Source organism: Boleophthalmus pectinirostris, unplaced genomic scaffold, assembly GCF_026225935.1.
Source record: "Boleophthalmus pectinirostris isolate CB_2022bp ecotype Guang Dong unplaced genomic scaffold, ASM2622593v1 HiC_scaffold_15, whole genome shotgun sequence".
In the NCBI taxonomy this organism is placed as follows: Eukaryota; Metazoa; Chordata; class Actinopteri; order Gobiiformes; family Gobiidae; genus Boleophthalmus; species Boleophthalmus pectinirostris.
This window is the reverse complement of record NW_026571070.1, coordinates 15,148,121-15,163,547: the sequence shown is the minus strand read 5'-3', so window position 1 is coordinate 15,163,547 and position 15,427 is coordinate 15,148,121. Positions and strand designations below refer to the sequence as shown.

The 15,427-nt window shown below is 37.3% G+C and overlaps 1 protein-coding gene across 1 annotated transcript in view; it reads left to right on the top strand.

The window, feature by feature from the left end:
* The window catches only part of col11a1a (collagen, type XI, alpha 1a), a 116,579-nt gene that overhangs the window by 18,935 nt on the left and 82,217 nt on the right, over positions 1-15,427 (top strand). The window contains exons 5-25 of the mRNA XM_055151120.1: positions 117-239; positions 1,949-2,041; positions 3,056-3,154; positions 3,987-4,253; positions 5,147-5,209; positions 5,343-5,384; positions 5,465-5,527; positions 7,345-7,419; positions 8,059-8,142; positions 9,021-9,077; positions 9,922-9,975; positions 10,585-10,638; positions 11,278-11,331; positions 11,451-11,504; positions 11,916-11,969; positions 12,670-12,714; positions 12,857-12,910; positions 13,002-13,046; positions 13,907-13,960; positions 14,603-14,647; positions 15,099-15,152. Coding sequence (XP_055007095.1) covers positions 117-239; positions 1,949-2,041; positions 3,056-3,154; positions 3,987-4,253; positions 5,147-5,209; positions 5,343-5,384; positions 5,465-5,527; positions 7,345-7,419; positions 8,059-8,142; positions 9,021-9,077; positions 9,922-9,975; positions 10,585-10,638; positions 11,278-11,331; positions 11,451-11,504; positions 11,916-11,969; positions 12,670-12,714; positions 12,857-12,910; positions 13,002-13,046; positions 13,907-13,960; positions 14,603-14,647; positions 15,099-15,152 — 1,533 coding nt within the window. The remainder of the gene's footprint in view (positions 1-116; positions 240-1,948; positions 2,042-3,055; positions 3,155-3,986; positions 4,254-5,146; positions 5,210-5,342; positions 5,385-5,464; positions 5,528-7,344; positions 7,420-8,058; positions 8,143-9,020; positions 9,078-9,921; positions 9,976-10,584; positions 10,639-11,277; positions 11,332-11,450; positions 11,505-11,915; positions 11,970-12,669; positions 12,715-12,856; positions 12,911-13,001; positions 13,047-13,906; positions 13,961-14,602; positions 14,648-15,098; positions 15,153-15,427) is intronic.

The following is a 15,427-nucleotide window of genomic DNA, read 5'->3' as shown; positions in this document are numbered from 1 at the left end:
TAGTTTCTGGTACATTCTACTTCACCGCATTGTATAAATTCTTGGTTTTCATTCGAAACAGCAGATTATATGTTGGGTTATTTTGATGCTAACATTGTGTTTTGTGGTTTTCTCAGGGTGACATCCAGCAGCTCCTGATTGTGGCCGATCCTACCGCTGCCTACGACTACTGTGAACACTACAGCCCAGACTGTGATACTCCCCACGGGCAAAGAGTCCAAGCTCAGGAGGCTGAAGAGGTCAGACAGACAAATTTACATAGAAACCCTTAGAATATCCACGTTAAAGGAGGCATATTATGCAAAATTTACTTTTGGTATTAATCTTGTTATAATAGTTATCCCAAATCTTGATCTTACTTGGAGTTATATTTTGATCCATTCCTGTTTGTATAATCCTTCAGTATAGTGTAATGTAGGTGCTCAGAAAATCTATCTATCAATCTTGCACTAAGTCAAAGGCCCTGTTTCTATTGTAAACTGTTATAGTCAATCAATACTGTGGTGTACAAAAGTTAAATAATGATCTAGATATGAGATAGACAAATGAAATGCCATAGAAAAGCCATAATATGTCTACTTTGGGATTATCTGTAATCTTATTTTTGAACCTCTTGTCCTTGATTGACAAATGTATTTATTGCGGTGGATGCACATTGTTCTTACTTGTTTAAAATCTTGTAATGCATTGTGTTATGAGAGATATGACTACAGTAGTTGCAGTAATATATTAGTGCTTGGGAAATCCCCCCTTAAGGGAAAGTTGTGGTGTAATCTTGCCAAATCCTTTGTTCTGGTAAACTCACAGTTCACAGAGCCAGTGCAAGAAATTGGCTGAGACTGTAGATTTTAGTAAGTCCTCTCATGGTAATAGTGTTCTAGTTTTAACAGTTCCCCACACTGTAATTTGCACTTTTAAAGTTAATTAAGGAAACAAACAAGCACAAAGCTGGAGGATTAGCTAGATTAATAGGTAAACAGTATTAACCACAATGAGAAGTGTACAATTAAAGTGTTAAAATTGGGTTATTACAATTGAATAAATGCAAGAAAAAAAATGACAAGAAAACATGCTGACAGTGGTTTTGCATGTAGAAATTGGTCTTCAGTTTAGTCTAGTTGTGTCTACTGAGTTATTGTCTACCATAAATCAGCTACTATCTCAAAGGTAAATAGAAGTAAGCAGTAGATGTACTTTGCTTGTTACATGCTCATAGTAGTAGTACAGTTTTATTCCAGTTTTCTACCCCTGTCTCACATACAACTTCTGCCAAGGATGCCTTTAAAAGCAAATACACTTAGTAACATTTGCTTGCCATAAGGAACAGTCATTGGAGTACACATTGTCTGTCTGTTTACGCAATGATCTGTTCTACTGCTAACATATTTAAACTCATAACTGTTTTTCTTGACTTTAGTGACTTCATGTATGAAAAAGTGTGTTAATACCACTATATTTATGCATTTTAACAAAGCTCTATATGCAAATTAGTTATGCATATTAAGAGGACCTTATGCCCAGTGACCCCCTCTCGCTATCAGTTCACCTCTTTTAAACCAAGCCTTTAATGTGTCTGATATTGGGGTCCTGGGGTGCCTCATTTACATGCTTGTAGTGAGAAAGTTCCATTACGATATTCCTGGATGCAGCTGGTATTTTTGTCTCAGGATCTTTGTTGTTTTCTGTTTTTTATGAGCTTTAAAACATCCCATCTGTTTACGTTTGTAGGCTAAATCTCAGGCATTTTCAGATCCTGTTTACGCTAAATTCTTCTATTGTGAACTGGGACAGATACCAGCAGGATTATTATTATCGTGTGTGTGTTGTAATGGATAATATTTGGCTTTTTAGCTGCTTTAACCTACTTAAACCTCTGGATGATATGTCTGTATCATCTGGCAGAGTGCATCCTTGTCTAACCCTGCTCTCTCTCTCTCTCCTTTGTCAGTACTTTACTGATGACTTAGATTACTCTCAGTTCTATGATTACTCTGAGGGAGCCACAGACGCTGTTCCCACCGATGAGTATGCAGAGCCTCAGGTAAATGAACAGGAGTTAAACTTGTGCTGTGTGTGGACTGTAGCGTTGCTTTGTCCTCGTCCCGAAGTGTCTCATGTTCTTATGTTTGTGTTCACTTGCACAGCAGAGTGTGTCCTCTTTAAATCTGAATGTTTTAAAAGTTTAAAAGTTAAATATACTCCTGTGAAGTTTGTCACAGAGACAGAGGATGCTCTGCTTGTGCATGTGCTCTGTGTTACAGGCTGCTTTCTCCACTCTTTGTGAACGCTGTCTGCTTTAAGGGGCTTTGCATTCCAGCAGGCCTTTAAACTCCTGCGTGCATTCTGACCAGTCAGCGTTATTACATACAGTGTATTTCTTATATTTTCCCTCAGTTGAAGGTGTTGCTGGAAGGCAAAGCCTCGGTGTCCTGTTACTTGTTTAATGTCCTCATTTTCTGTATGTGTCAAAGAGAGGCCTCAGTCTGAAATGTTGTACACTGAATGAACAACACAAAGGACCTGTGTTTGAACGCAATGTCAAGATTTTAAATATAGACTCTATTCATGTACAACAGTCAGACTCAGGTCTTTGGGTCATTTCCACTTTTAAATGTTCTGTGTTTGTCTCGGTGCTGTTTGTTGCTGCGCCCTTTTCCAGAGAACCAAACGTAGTGTCTCCATGAAAAAGAAGAGGACCACAAAGTCCGTTAGTAAAACCAAGACAAAGCAGTTTAGGTTCTTGGCTGCCAAAAAATCTCCTGCTAAAAAGTTCCCCGCTAAGAAGAAGCGCCCGATGCCTGGCTACCAGGCCACAGCCCCAGCGCGCCCCAGAGGGAGTTTTAGGGTAAACTTAGAGAAAACATCAGACCATCAAGATTGTCCCACTCAAACTGTGGAGGGAGATCTGTGATGGCAGATAGAGCGGCCCTAACAGTAGCATTAGCTTTAGCTTTAGCATAGATACACAGGTCTGTATAGACCTCTGCATAACACCTGTTTCTGCCTCTGAGTTAACGCTTGCTTTATTCTTCTGTCCTTTTCCAACATGACTCAGCTAAACAATGTAGAAGGAGATTACAATACAGACATTGACTACGGGACGTTAGATGAAACTCAAACTCAGTCCCCCTATGACACCAGTGGACCTCATGAGGTAATGTGCTCCATTCTTTTTACTTTTGTACACATTAGAACAGATAGATCCTCATCTGAAATACCTGGTACGAAACAGCAAAGACACATACATTCAAATCAATGCTGTGTCTTTAAGGAGTTTTCCTGAGAGCCTCTCTCTTGGAGAGCCATGGTAATTATCTGTAGTTTGTAGCTCACCTTCAAATGGACTGTGATCCAAGATCACTCAGCCCTCACAGCCTGAACCCTGCAGTGTTCAACACATGGATGTGATTACAACCTCTTTAAAGAGACAAATCTTCATTTGTGAACAGGAAAAACTGTGTGTAATTGCATCCATTATGTTGAACCGATCAATCCAAATACTCTCCACCTGAAATTACAGAAGCCTACTGTATTAAATGTGATGTCTCAGCTGTGCCGAATACACAAAGTGTGAAGGGGCTTTTAAACTGCCTTTGTGTATTTGCACAACAATAACCTGATCACATCTAATCTGTTATTGTCCAATTTAAATGCTGTAAACTGTAGAACCACATTGTTTCTTCAGCCCTCCATCATGTTTTTAATCTGAGGTCTGAAATAACAATTATACAGTAGAATTACTTTTCTCCTAATGGCATCACCTTATTTATCATCTGCTTGAATGTACGTATTGAGTATGTGGATTACACAGCATTCAGTATTTGTAATGTCATATGTCACCCCTCAGGTCTGTTTATGACATGTAAATAAGATGTTGCCATTGCCTTTAACGTCATTCTCATTTTATAATTTGCTCTGATAGCACACTGTAGTCTAAATGCTTGACTAACTCTGTCCCTTCATTGCTCACCTCTCGGCTTGTGAAGGCTGTGGAGGAGGACCTTGTGGGTGGTCTTGTGACAGAGGCCACAGCTCAGGAGCCCACCACCGCCGCCCCGGAAACGCACGGTTCAGACGCGTATGACTTTAACGCGTATGACCTAAAGGAGTATGACTTGGGAGAGGTTGACAGCAAAGTTTATGATTACACCAGTTACGATGATTATGGCACGGACAAAGCCAAGGCCACCGCGGCCCCTGACGATGAGGTGGGGCCCGGGGTAGCGGCTGAGACGGACATTTCAGAGAGCGCCGTAAGTACTGCGCCCCCTGCTGGAGCCACGTGGAGGGCGGGTGCATGACCGGCCTGGACTACTATGGGAACTAACCGTTTTAGTGCATGGTTTCAGAGTTGGTTGCATGGTAAATGCGTCTATGAGTTTTGGAGGGTGATTTGATTATAATCTAATTTGGTGTCTTTAAGCTGCACTGTGTAACACTGACATATGCCACATGCTTATCTCTTTGAAGGTGTTATTGCTTTGCCTAGAATATTCCACTATATGGCATTAAAAATATCTATCTCCCTGGACACACCACCAGGCCAAGTTGAATTTTAGCTTTGAAGAGAGAACTTTACTCAACGTCAAAATGCTAAATGTTTTTCAACGTATTCAATGATCAATGAGTACAACTGTAATTGATTATATGGCAGATATGTTTAATGCCATACTGTGGAACATTGACAGACAAAGCACTGTCACTTATGGGACAAGCAGGATCTCACAAAGTTAAATACACTTGGTTTGCCTTTTAATTTGTATAGAATTGTACAGAACTCACTGTTTTGCTACATACATTTACTGAATTGTAAAACCACAAATAGATGTTATTAGAAATCTCACAAATATATGTTTTAATAATATAATATACCAGATTTCAATGGTCATTCTTTGACTTATCCCACCTTTCTTGATTGTTCCTGAATCACATTTTCTTTGGATCTACCACTACATTGTGATTTGGTTTGACGCATGTTGATAATTCACTTAGTATTTACTCTAATATCTTTTCTTTCTGTCCTGTCTCTCTATTACCTAATCATTTGCTGAAGTAAATTTAATGAAGAAGTATAATAGGCCTTTTGGTCTGTGTGCTAGAGCTGCTGTGTGAAGAGTCTCACCTGTGTATATATTTGTGTCCGCAGATCGCTGGAGTCGAAGCTTTTGGGCAGAAGGGAGAGAAGGGAGAGCCTGCTGTCATCGAACCTGTGAGACCCACAAACTACTACTACTACTGCTAATACCTGCTAATTAAACCTAGTTTTTCTTTTTTCTTTTTTTTTTACCTGCTTTTATATTCTAGTTCTGCTCTCATGAGATTAAACTGTGGTTGTTTTTTAGGGTATGCTGATTGAAGGACCACCCGGACCTCCTGGCCCAGCTGTGAGTGCCAACAGAAATTAGTTGTTAAAGATTTATTGTTTTGTTTTTGATTTGTAGCTAATCCTTTTCCTCATTTTTAGGGTCTTCCAGGTCCCTCCGGCCTTCAAGGACCTCCAGGCACTTCTGGAGATCCTGGTGAAAGGGTGAGATTAGATGCAAAAAACTCAAAAATATTCAAATTTTGTATCATAAAAATTACTTTCTAATATAAACATTAGACAATTTAGACTTAGACAAATTATATTAGTCCACAAGGAAAATTATTTGGACACAATAGCTCACACATCACAATATAATATAAAAACAAACATTGACAATATAAATGGTAATAATTAATTCAAAATAAATAGCAAGAGAATGGTGTCAAATAATCAATGTATAATGTATATGTACAAGTAAAAATAAAATACATAAAGACTGGACACAATTGAACATGTAGGACCAATCATGACCAGTTTTCCATAATCATTACTCAGCCATGATGCCACCTTAAAGTACATACAAAATATTTTCAAAGTTTTATTGCTGTAGTGATGTGGAGGTCTTAAAGGTACAACTTTTCTGGTGGAGGGTTCATCAAATGCTTGGAGGTGTTATTGCTAAATCTGGAATGTTTCACAATGTGGTATTAAACCATTCTGTCTTCAAGTTATAGGTCAGATCTGTGGAGAGGCACCCCTGCTCACAGTCAGAATACCTGTTTTTCTAGGTATTTTTGAGCTATAAAACCACCTGTAATTGAATACATTTGAGGTAGAGCTGTTTAATGTCATACTGTGGAACATTAAAGACAAAGCAATGACATATTCTTAGAAACAAGCAGGTGACCAACCCCCAACAGAAAAGTTACATAGTGCACCTTTAACACTTTGATTATTTTGGTTAAACTTGTAAAGATTTGGGCTCATTTGAACATAAATAAAGATCAGACCTCATGCAAAAGGAGGTTTATGTTGGATCGACGACAGTAGCGTGACTCACAGATGGACAAACCCAGTCTATGTGCTGTAGTATAGGAGGAAAAGGTCATTAAAGTAACAGCAAACACGATTATTTACCAGAACATATGTGTGTGGTATGTACAAGTGTTAGGTCTGGGTCCAATTAATGCCACAGTTAAATTTAACTCAATCCTAAACACTGACTATAAAAACACTATCTGACCATATAAAGCCAATTACACTGCAAGTTTACGTATAACATAACATTTTATTAGTTCAATTCATGATATTGAACACAGTGTACCAAATGTGGTCTGTATTTTATCATCTAGATCAGACCTGAGCATTGTACAGCTCCCGGGTCACATACGGCCCTTTGTTTGGCTCTGACCAGCCCGTTTAAGCTCATGTGTAATTACAAAATAAACATATTTTATCATTTTACCTCATTCATGGACTAAAGCTGCATTGCTTTTATTTCAGAGATGCTTTTTTTAATGAAATTTTTTGCAAGGCAACCTCACTTTTTCATTGCTTATTCATAACATAAACTTTTACCAGTCTTACTAGCTCATCAAAACAATGCTATTTACTGCTATTTATAAAGAAATACTATTAATATTAGGCAGAATTTAGCAAAGCCCAGCCCTCCACAATATTTTCTGTTTCTCATGTGGCCCCATGGAAAAAATAATAGGCCACCCCTTAACTAGAGAGAGGTTTAGTGTTTAACAGATACTAAAATACTGTAATTATAATATCCAATACTGTAATTATAAAATTATTAAAATGAATATACCTGGATGTCTAAAAATCCTCATAGTTTTGAAATACATAAAGCATGCATAATCTTAATCTACATAACTAATACACAATGCAGACTGATAGTATGATAATAGTATCATAATGACCATTTTCAACATTATATTCATATTTACTTTACTGTGTTGATGAGACTGAAAGTTGATTTATCAATAATGACTTTTTAAACAGACGTGCCCTTTCTATCTCTTTTACAGGGTCCTCCTGGTCGTCCTGGTCTGCCTGGTGCTGATGGTTTGCCTGGTCCTCCTGGTACAATGCTGATGCTTCCAGTGAGTTGTTATATTATGTGTAGAAAGAGTCTGTACTGTGGAATAAGCTCTTTATATCACACTCTGTCGTGAACCTCAAATATCTGACCATTATTTGGCCCTATCTTCAGTTTTAATGTTAGGATGTCAGTGAACTTCTCCATACATTCAGAACATTGGTCCAACGTAAGATTGTCAAAATTAACACTCATCAATACTAAACATAGTATCAAAACTAGATACTCAGATAAACAAGAGACCTCTAAATCTATATCCACATGGAAATATGTAATAATACTATTATTTTCTGTGTTTACATTCTGTTTTTAAATATATAATATGAAAATATCATTATGGTATCAAAGTCAAGTATCAAGCCTTATCCTTAGTATCAACTACAAATAGTATAGTCCAACTACAAATTTTTACTGGTGGAGGACAAATTTTTTTGAAGCAATTACTGGTGATCACAAACTTTGTAGGAACTGCTATAGCCAGTGTGTAGTCCTGTTTAAACCTGGTATAAACCTGTTAAAGAGCTGGTACAAATCTGAAAAGTAAAAGTGTGCAAATGTTTTTAAGTACCAGTGTAGTAATTTAACATTATTTGGTATACAAACTGCCTCCACACTTTCACTCTAACTATGCTGTTGTCTTTAGTTCCGTTTTGGTGGAGATGGTGAGAAGGGTCCCGTAGTGTCTGCCCAAGAAGCCCAAGCTCAGGCCATCCTCTCCCAGGCCAGGGTAAGTAAACCAAACAAGAAGTGACTCCCAAACACCCCCTCCCCCTCCCATGTCCCCCCTCTTATGTCGAACTGTATTTTGGTGGGGCGAGCTCTAGTCACATTTTAGCCAGCCTTGCTAAATGCAGACATGCCGAGCTACAACATAAAATAAGCCACTCTGAACAGATGCACACAAGAGACACTGTTAAAAATACTTGTGACCTGCGCGTGGCCTGGGACAACAGGTGGGGGTCTCTGGGGACCGGTCCGCTGGACTGGACATGGTTTAGGAAAAGAGCTAATACTGTTGTTTTTGTGACGGTCTATAAATCAGATCTGATTGGTGATGAGGAGTAATTAAGAAATGTGTTAAAAGGTTGTATTCATATAAAATGTACAAGTTTATTTGGTGTGAGAGTTTTTGACTTGCCATTACATTATAATACATTAACCCATAGTTTCTTGTATATGCTCATGTTTGTCAAAGTACTTTTTACCTTAGTCATATCAACCTTGAATAACGTAAAAATGATCAATAATAGTACTTATATAATGTAATCCCTCATAGAAATACATAATTTTTTTATATATTAGTCTATTTATTATTATAGTCTATTTATTTCAGGGACAGTGTATATGAATTAACATATATAGTGTTTTTTAATCGGAGATGTTTCTTAACTTTAAATGTTTTGAAGACGGTACCCAACAAATACCTTACATAAACCTTCCAAGAAAAAACCCACAATGCATTATGGGATGTGACAGGTTATGAAAAGGTGAATAGACAGCAGTCACTCGACTTTTACAAAATGTCAGTATGAATAGACAGTGGAGGCCTAACTTCTGAAAAAGGAGAAGAATCTAATATACTTTTTGTGTGTGTCTGGTTTGCAGCTGGCGATGAGGGGACCCCCGGGGCCAATGGGTTTGACAGGAAGATCAGGACCAGTGGTGAGTACTTTATACCTCATTTCCTCTCAAACAAAATGCCCTTTACAGCTAATTAAAACAGACTGTTGAGAATTGAACAATGATATGTGTCTTTTTACTACTTCTGCAATGTTTTCCAATGCATGTTTGATTCTTTAGTAACTTTTAGGCCAATTTAGTAATTACATACACTTGATTTTACATTGTAGACTTTCTTGTACACAACATTCTCTAATCAATATAGAGCTGGTAGTTTGTTTTGATTGATTTTTTCATCGTTACGTACATAAGTGGTGTTTGAGTTACTGTCTAAGTTCAAACAGCTTCCAAGAAAATATCATCCCCTCCTTACCTCCCCCCTTTCCAATCTCCCAGGCTTGTTGATACACGATCTACTATTTATCCACAGAAAAGGGCCCTCTACAAGAAATGAAGAGTTATGGTAGCTTAATACCTAGATTAGTGAGCAAAGATTTAGTTTGGCTACAAGTGGACATGTGCATCTGTCACTGAAGTTTAGACTAGAGTTGTAACAGGTAGCATAAATTAAGAAACAACATTAGGTCTTATTTTTGCAATTATCACATTTTTTTTTAAAACATAAATGATTAATAGTAATAATACATTAATAATAGTTACATAAAATAAATCAATATGTTTAATCAGGATTAATTTATCTTGTTTTTACATGCCTTTATTATTTTTCATTCTCAGCTGCCATCTCTGTTAACTCTCCAGAAATGAACAATGGATATTACCAGCTAAACATCGCCACCTGCTGACACATTGACGCCGTTGCACCACTGAAGCCTCTTAGAAATGTTTGCATATTTGAATAAAGATGTCTCTGTTTCCATTTTTGTAGGGTCTTCCCGGTTCTCCTGGACTTAAAGGTGAAAGTGGAGATCCCGGCCCACAGGTAATTTATAATACAGAGATTTTACTAATAGTTTAATTAGAGGTATCCAGTAAATTAGACTGTTATGTTTTGTGATTTGCACTTCTACATTTACAACTTCTGGCTGCCTTGCAATTTTAAATGAACATAATATTTTTTAGTACTGACATTGTTTTACGAAGTTATTATATTTTTTATTATTATTTATTGTTTTGTGTTGCGCCATATAGCCAAAGCAAGCTCACAATTTGCTCATTTTGTTCCCTGAAAATGGCAACAGAACTTTTTTTTTTTTTTTCAGTTTTTTTAGCACTTTGGCTTATGTAAAAAAAAAAAGTTCATAATGCATTTATATCAATCAATATTTATTTATAGACCTCTTTTACAACACTCAAGGCGACAAGTGCTTTCCAATAAATTCAACCCCATATAAAAACATGTAAAAAATTTAACAACTAAACAGTGAAATTAAACAAGTGTCAGGGCATTACTGAGTGTTGCAAGCCTGTCTGAATAGATGAGACTGGATTTAAACAGGCCAAAGTCAGTGATAGTGGCATATCGGGGGCCAGCCACAGGGAAAGCCTGATCACCCCAGTGCCTTACATCTCCTCTTCTTTCTCGATACAGGGTCCTCGTGGCATCCAGGGACCTGCTGGACCACCTGGCAAAGCAGGAAAGCGGGTAAGTAAACCCTCTGACCCCCCGGAGCTCAAAGTGTGTGCTCATGGCTCACAGCTCTTTGTTTTCGTAGCTAAGTTTGTGTTGCCATGCGGTAGTTTGGGCTTCACTGGTGGCCACGACTCAAATTCTGAGTGGGGAGCTTAGATAGTGACTCAACAAACAATTAATTGAGATGTGCTTAAAGGCTTTTCTCTGTAGTCCTTGGATCAATGAACAGGAGCTAAATCTGTCTGAAAATGCCCGTAAGAGAAAAGTGATGATGGATATTAGGCAGGAGATAGTGTTATTAACATGCAGACAACCCACAACGCCGCACAACAAGACCTAAATGATCAGCGAATTTTAACCAGGCTTGTTTAATTCCTCACAAATCCAATTATAGCCCTATTGATTTGAAATAGAGTTTACCCTGTTGCACAAAACACCACAGTAAAGCATTACGGCTTCACGCATTCAAAGTTGTTGTATGTTTCTGGTAATTTTTCCATCATATATACATACGTTTCTGAATTTTCGTTTTCTATCCTTATTTTATGCTTACTGATGTAACACAGAGGTAGGTTTGCTCTTTGCTATCTTGACAAAAGTGCACACACAGTTTAAATCATATATTGTATTTGTTATTTTCTTATATTACAGGGCCGTGCCGGAGCTGATGGAGCCCGTGGAATGCCTGGAGAGCCAGGTTCTAAGGTAAAAAAAAAATACTTAAACTACTTTTCCTGATTATAAAATTTAATTACATTTCAATTGAATTTCATGTGTATTGCTACTATATTGTTTTGGTATTGATGCGTTTTTGTGGATTACAGGGCGACCGTGGCTTTGATGGACTGCCTGGACTGCCCGGTGAGAAGGGACACAGGGTAAGTACAGGGTCAGGGATGTCACTCAACTATGAAACAGATTATAATTTTAAACTATTCCTTATCCAACTTCAGAAGAATTACAGGCAGTATAGAAAAATGTGACAAAAGGACACAGCTGGTTTCTCTCAACAAAGAAAGCCAGATTATCAAATGGATAATTCTACTTATTAAGGATTTGGCAAAGGTTACTGGGATTGTTAATTGTAATTTGGTGGTGGATAATCTTATAATGCTATTTATTATATTGGAAAGTTAGAGGAAACAGTAATTGGATTACCCTAAATATGGTCTAGAACTTTTTAAGATATATTTTGCCTGACAAGTACAAAACATTTCACTTAACATAAAATAACACTGACAATTACTAGACTTAAGAAATAAATTTCTCTTGTGTCAATTTGTTTTTAGGGAGAGCCTGGACCTCCAGGACCAATCGGAGCTCCAGGAGAGGATGGACAGAGAGTAAGTTAGCTGCATTTATTTATTTTTTTTCCTTTTTTTGTGGAGAAGTCAGAAATGAATATGTTGTAATATACAGCCAGTCTTTTGCCTGAAGCAGCGGCAGCTGGGGGTGGGGCCTAAGAACTAAAGTTTATGTGTAACCTTTCCTCCCCATGAAAATAGACACTTTTTACCCTTCTACCTTTAGGCTTTAACAGTTGTCTTAAAGGTGTATTGTGTAACTTTTCCATTGGAGGGTCCGTCAGATGCTTTTTCTTTCTCCATGGAGATGTTATTGCTTTGTCTGGGATGATTCACAATATGGTTTTAAACCTTTCTGTGTTCATGAAGACCAAACCAGAGGTCAGATGTGTGGAGAGGTGACCGCGTTCACAGTCAAAATGTCTGTTTTTCTAGGTATTTTTGAGCTATAAAACAGCTGTAATTTATTAAATGTAAAGTAGAGCTGTTTAATGCCATACTGTGGAGCAGAGCAATGACATTTCCACAGAAACAAGCAGACGACAGGCCCCCAACCAAAAACTTACATAGTGTACCTTTAACACTTTTATTATTTTGGTTAAACTTGTAAAGATTTGGGCTCGTTTGAACGTAAATAAAGAGTTAAAGTCTGGCTGTCTCCATATATAAAGCTCAGTTAGTTAGTTATTCGTAATGTTACCCAAAGACATTTAAATTCCCTGTCCTTTTCTTCCCTCAGGGTGAAGATGGAGAAATCGGACCAAGGGGACTGGCTGGAGAGAGTGTAAGGATTATCTGTTGTCCCAAACATACTAATACTATGAGATCCTGTTACATTTGCTTTTTGTTGAGTTTTCTCAGCAGAACTCAGCAGGATTCTCCTATTGAAAGTGACACCCTCCATCACTGCTTATCTCTGTGTGCAGGGTCCTAGGGGTTTGTTGGGGCCACGTGGACCACCCGGACCACCCGGAGCCCCTGTATGTACTTCCTCTTTCACTATCTCCTCATCTGCGCTCACTTCCTTTTAAAATAAAGTTGACTGATTACTCTGTCGCTTGTCGTTCTCAGGGTGTTGCTGGAGTGGATGGGCCCCATGGTCCTAAAGGAAACATGGTATCCAATTTAAAATGTTGTGTTTTATTTTTATTATAGTATATTTTTATATTCTAGTTACATTGTGTGTTTTTAATGTTTTTCAAAAAAATATTTATCTTGAGTTTTCACTGTATATATTTATTTTTCTGCTGTTTTTTTTTAATTGGAATTGCGACACTTAAATTTCCCCATTTTAGAATCAATAAATCTTCTTTTATCTTAGTACATAATTATTATTACTAGTGATTGTCCAAGAATCACAAACAGATTCAAACATTTTCTTCATTAAACACTGAACAGACATCAACTGATAACTGATCAATCAGTAGCTATCAAAATGTATGTAATTATTCAGTGTATCTTTGCCTTTTTACTACGTATATTATTATAACTTCACTTATGCAGACTGCTACTGCCCCCTGTTGTTAAAAATCATACTACAATTACAATCAGCATCAGTAATTACGAATGGGTGGAGTCAAAACCCTTTTATTGTGGCTATAAAAAGATACCACTAGTAAACGCAATATGTAAAATGCCACTAGGGGTCAGTAAATATAAGATTTTACATTATTACCCTTTATAACAATGAGCCTGTAATTAATTGGGTATCAGAGCTATTAAGACTATGTACTTCAGCTTATTTGTTTATTTATAAGGGACAACACACATAAAAAAATATATATATATAAAAATACTGACTTACACAAAAGATGTAATATGCTTGCACCAGGTAATAAAAATTGCTTTATTGCAGTCTCTGGATAAAATCTATTCTAGAGACAAAGCAGGATGGCAAAGGTCAAAACACCATGTAACTTTTTGTTTTCACAGACTTGGAGATATCTTACTTGGATCTTATTTTTATTTTTTTATAGGGACCACAAGGTGAACCAGGCCCACCCGGACAGCAAGGAATCCCAGGAACGCAGGTGAAAAAAATCAATACCACCCCACCACACACCAACATCTAGTGTAGTGTATGCCTCCGGAAAGCTCTGTGTAATGAGCACATGAGTCTAACACATAGACCTTTGTTCCTGTTTGTATCTGCCCTGTATCTGCCCAAGTCCACAGGGAAAAGCAGAGATTGACTTTCTATCTTTGCCACCTCAGGGACGCATTTGATGAATACATAACACAGACCCTACACAGATCCTATACTCTCTCTATGTTGTACTTGCTTGATCTTGTGAAGTCTGAACATATTTTCTTATCATCTTCCAGTCTTTTACTCAACTCATTTCCCCACTGGTGGTCTAAAAATACCAGAAACGCACACATTTTTTCTTGGTTTATCTTGGGAATGGGGACCGATCCGGATCAGACCTTTTGAAAGAATCCCATTCATTTTGGTGGAATTTCTGCGGCGCTGCCACACCTGTTTAAGCATGCACAAGTAGAAGCTCAAATTACACATAAACTTGAGACTGGTAAAACTTATTTTTCCACAAATTTTTGCAAATATGCCCATCTGTAATTAATTATAACACAAGCAGACACTTCTCCTGTTTTTCCTGTCTATCTGGTGAATATTAACACATGGTAATTATATTTGTTTATCTCTCTGATAGGGTCTCCCTGGTCCTCAAGGCCCCATTGGACCACCTGGAGAAAAAGTAAGTTCATTAAAATTCTCAGTAATATTATTTGCATGATTTTGAATGTCATCCTTTTCAGGTATGACTGACTAAAAACATGGTTAGGTTATTTCATTAAAGTTGTGTTAATTTGCCTTTATCATTTGAATACATTATATATTGTTCATATCAATTATCAAACATTGTTACACATATATTTTGGAGCTATTCTGAGCATCTGGGCTTTTATAAGTTGGGTAAAAGTTGGGTAAAAGTTGAACACACCTGTACCAAACTTTAACTAAAATGCATTGAAACAACTGAAGATCAACAAAAGTCAAATTCTTCAGATACTCTTGAAAAACAAGTTTAATCAACATAAAATTTATTGTTTAAAGCAGCATTGTCTTTTTATGAGTCTGAGAATTGCAGGTGCTCCATGTGAACTCAGAATGACCTTTAACCTTTCACCTTTCCTTGTGTTTTACAGGGACCCCAGGGCAGATCCGGGTTGCCTGGTTTACCTGGAGCTGATGGTCCTCCTGTGAGTGCAGTTTTTAACTCTTACAAACTTAAAGCTATTCGGTCTATGGCAGGAAGTCTTTCCAGGAAGTAGAAAGTAACATAACCACTGATATTGTCAACATTTTATTAGTTACATTCAGTGATAGGAAATTGATTAAAATTCCTTAGCGTTTATTGTCCTAATAAAATCAAAATCCCCTGAGATGTTTAATTCAGGGTATTTTTGTGTAGCCCAAAATCACCACAGGAGTCTCTATGCAGATCTTAACACAATTTTTCATTGTCATATCATGA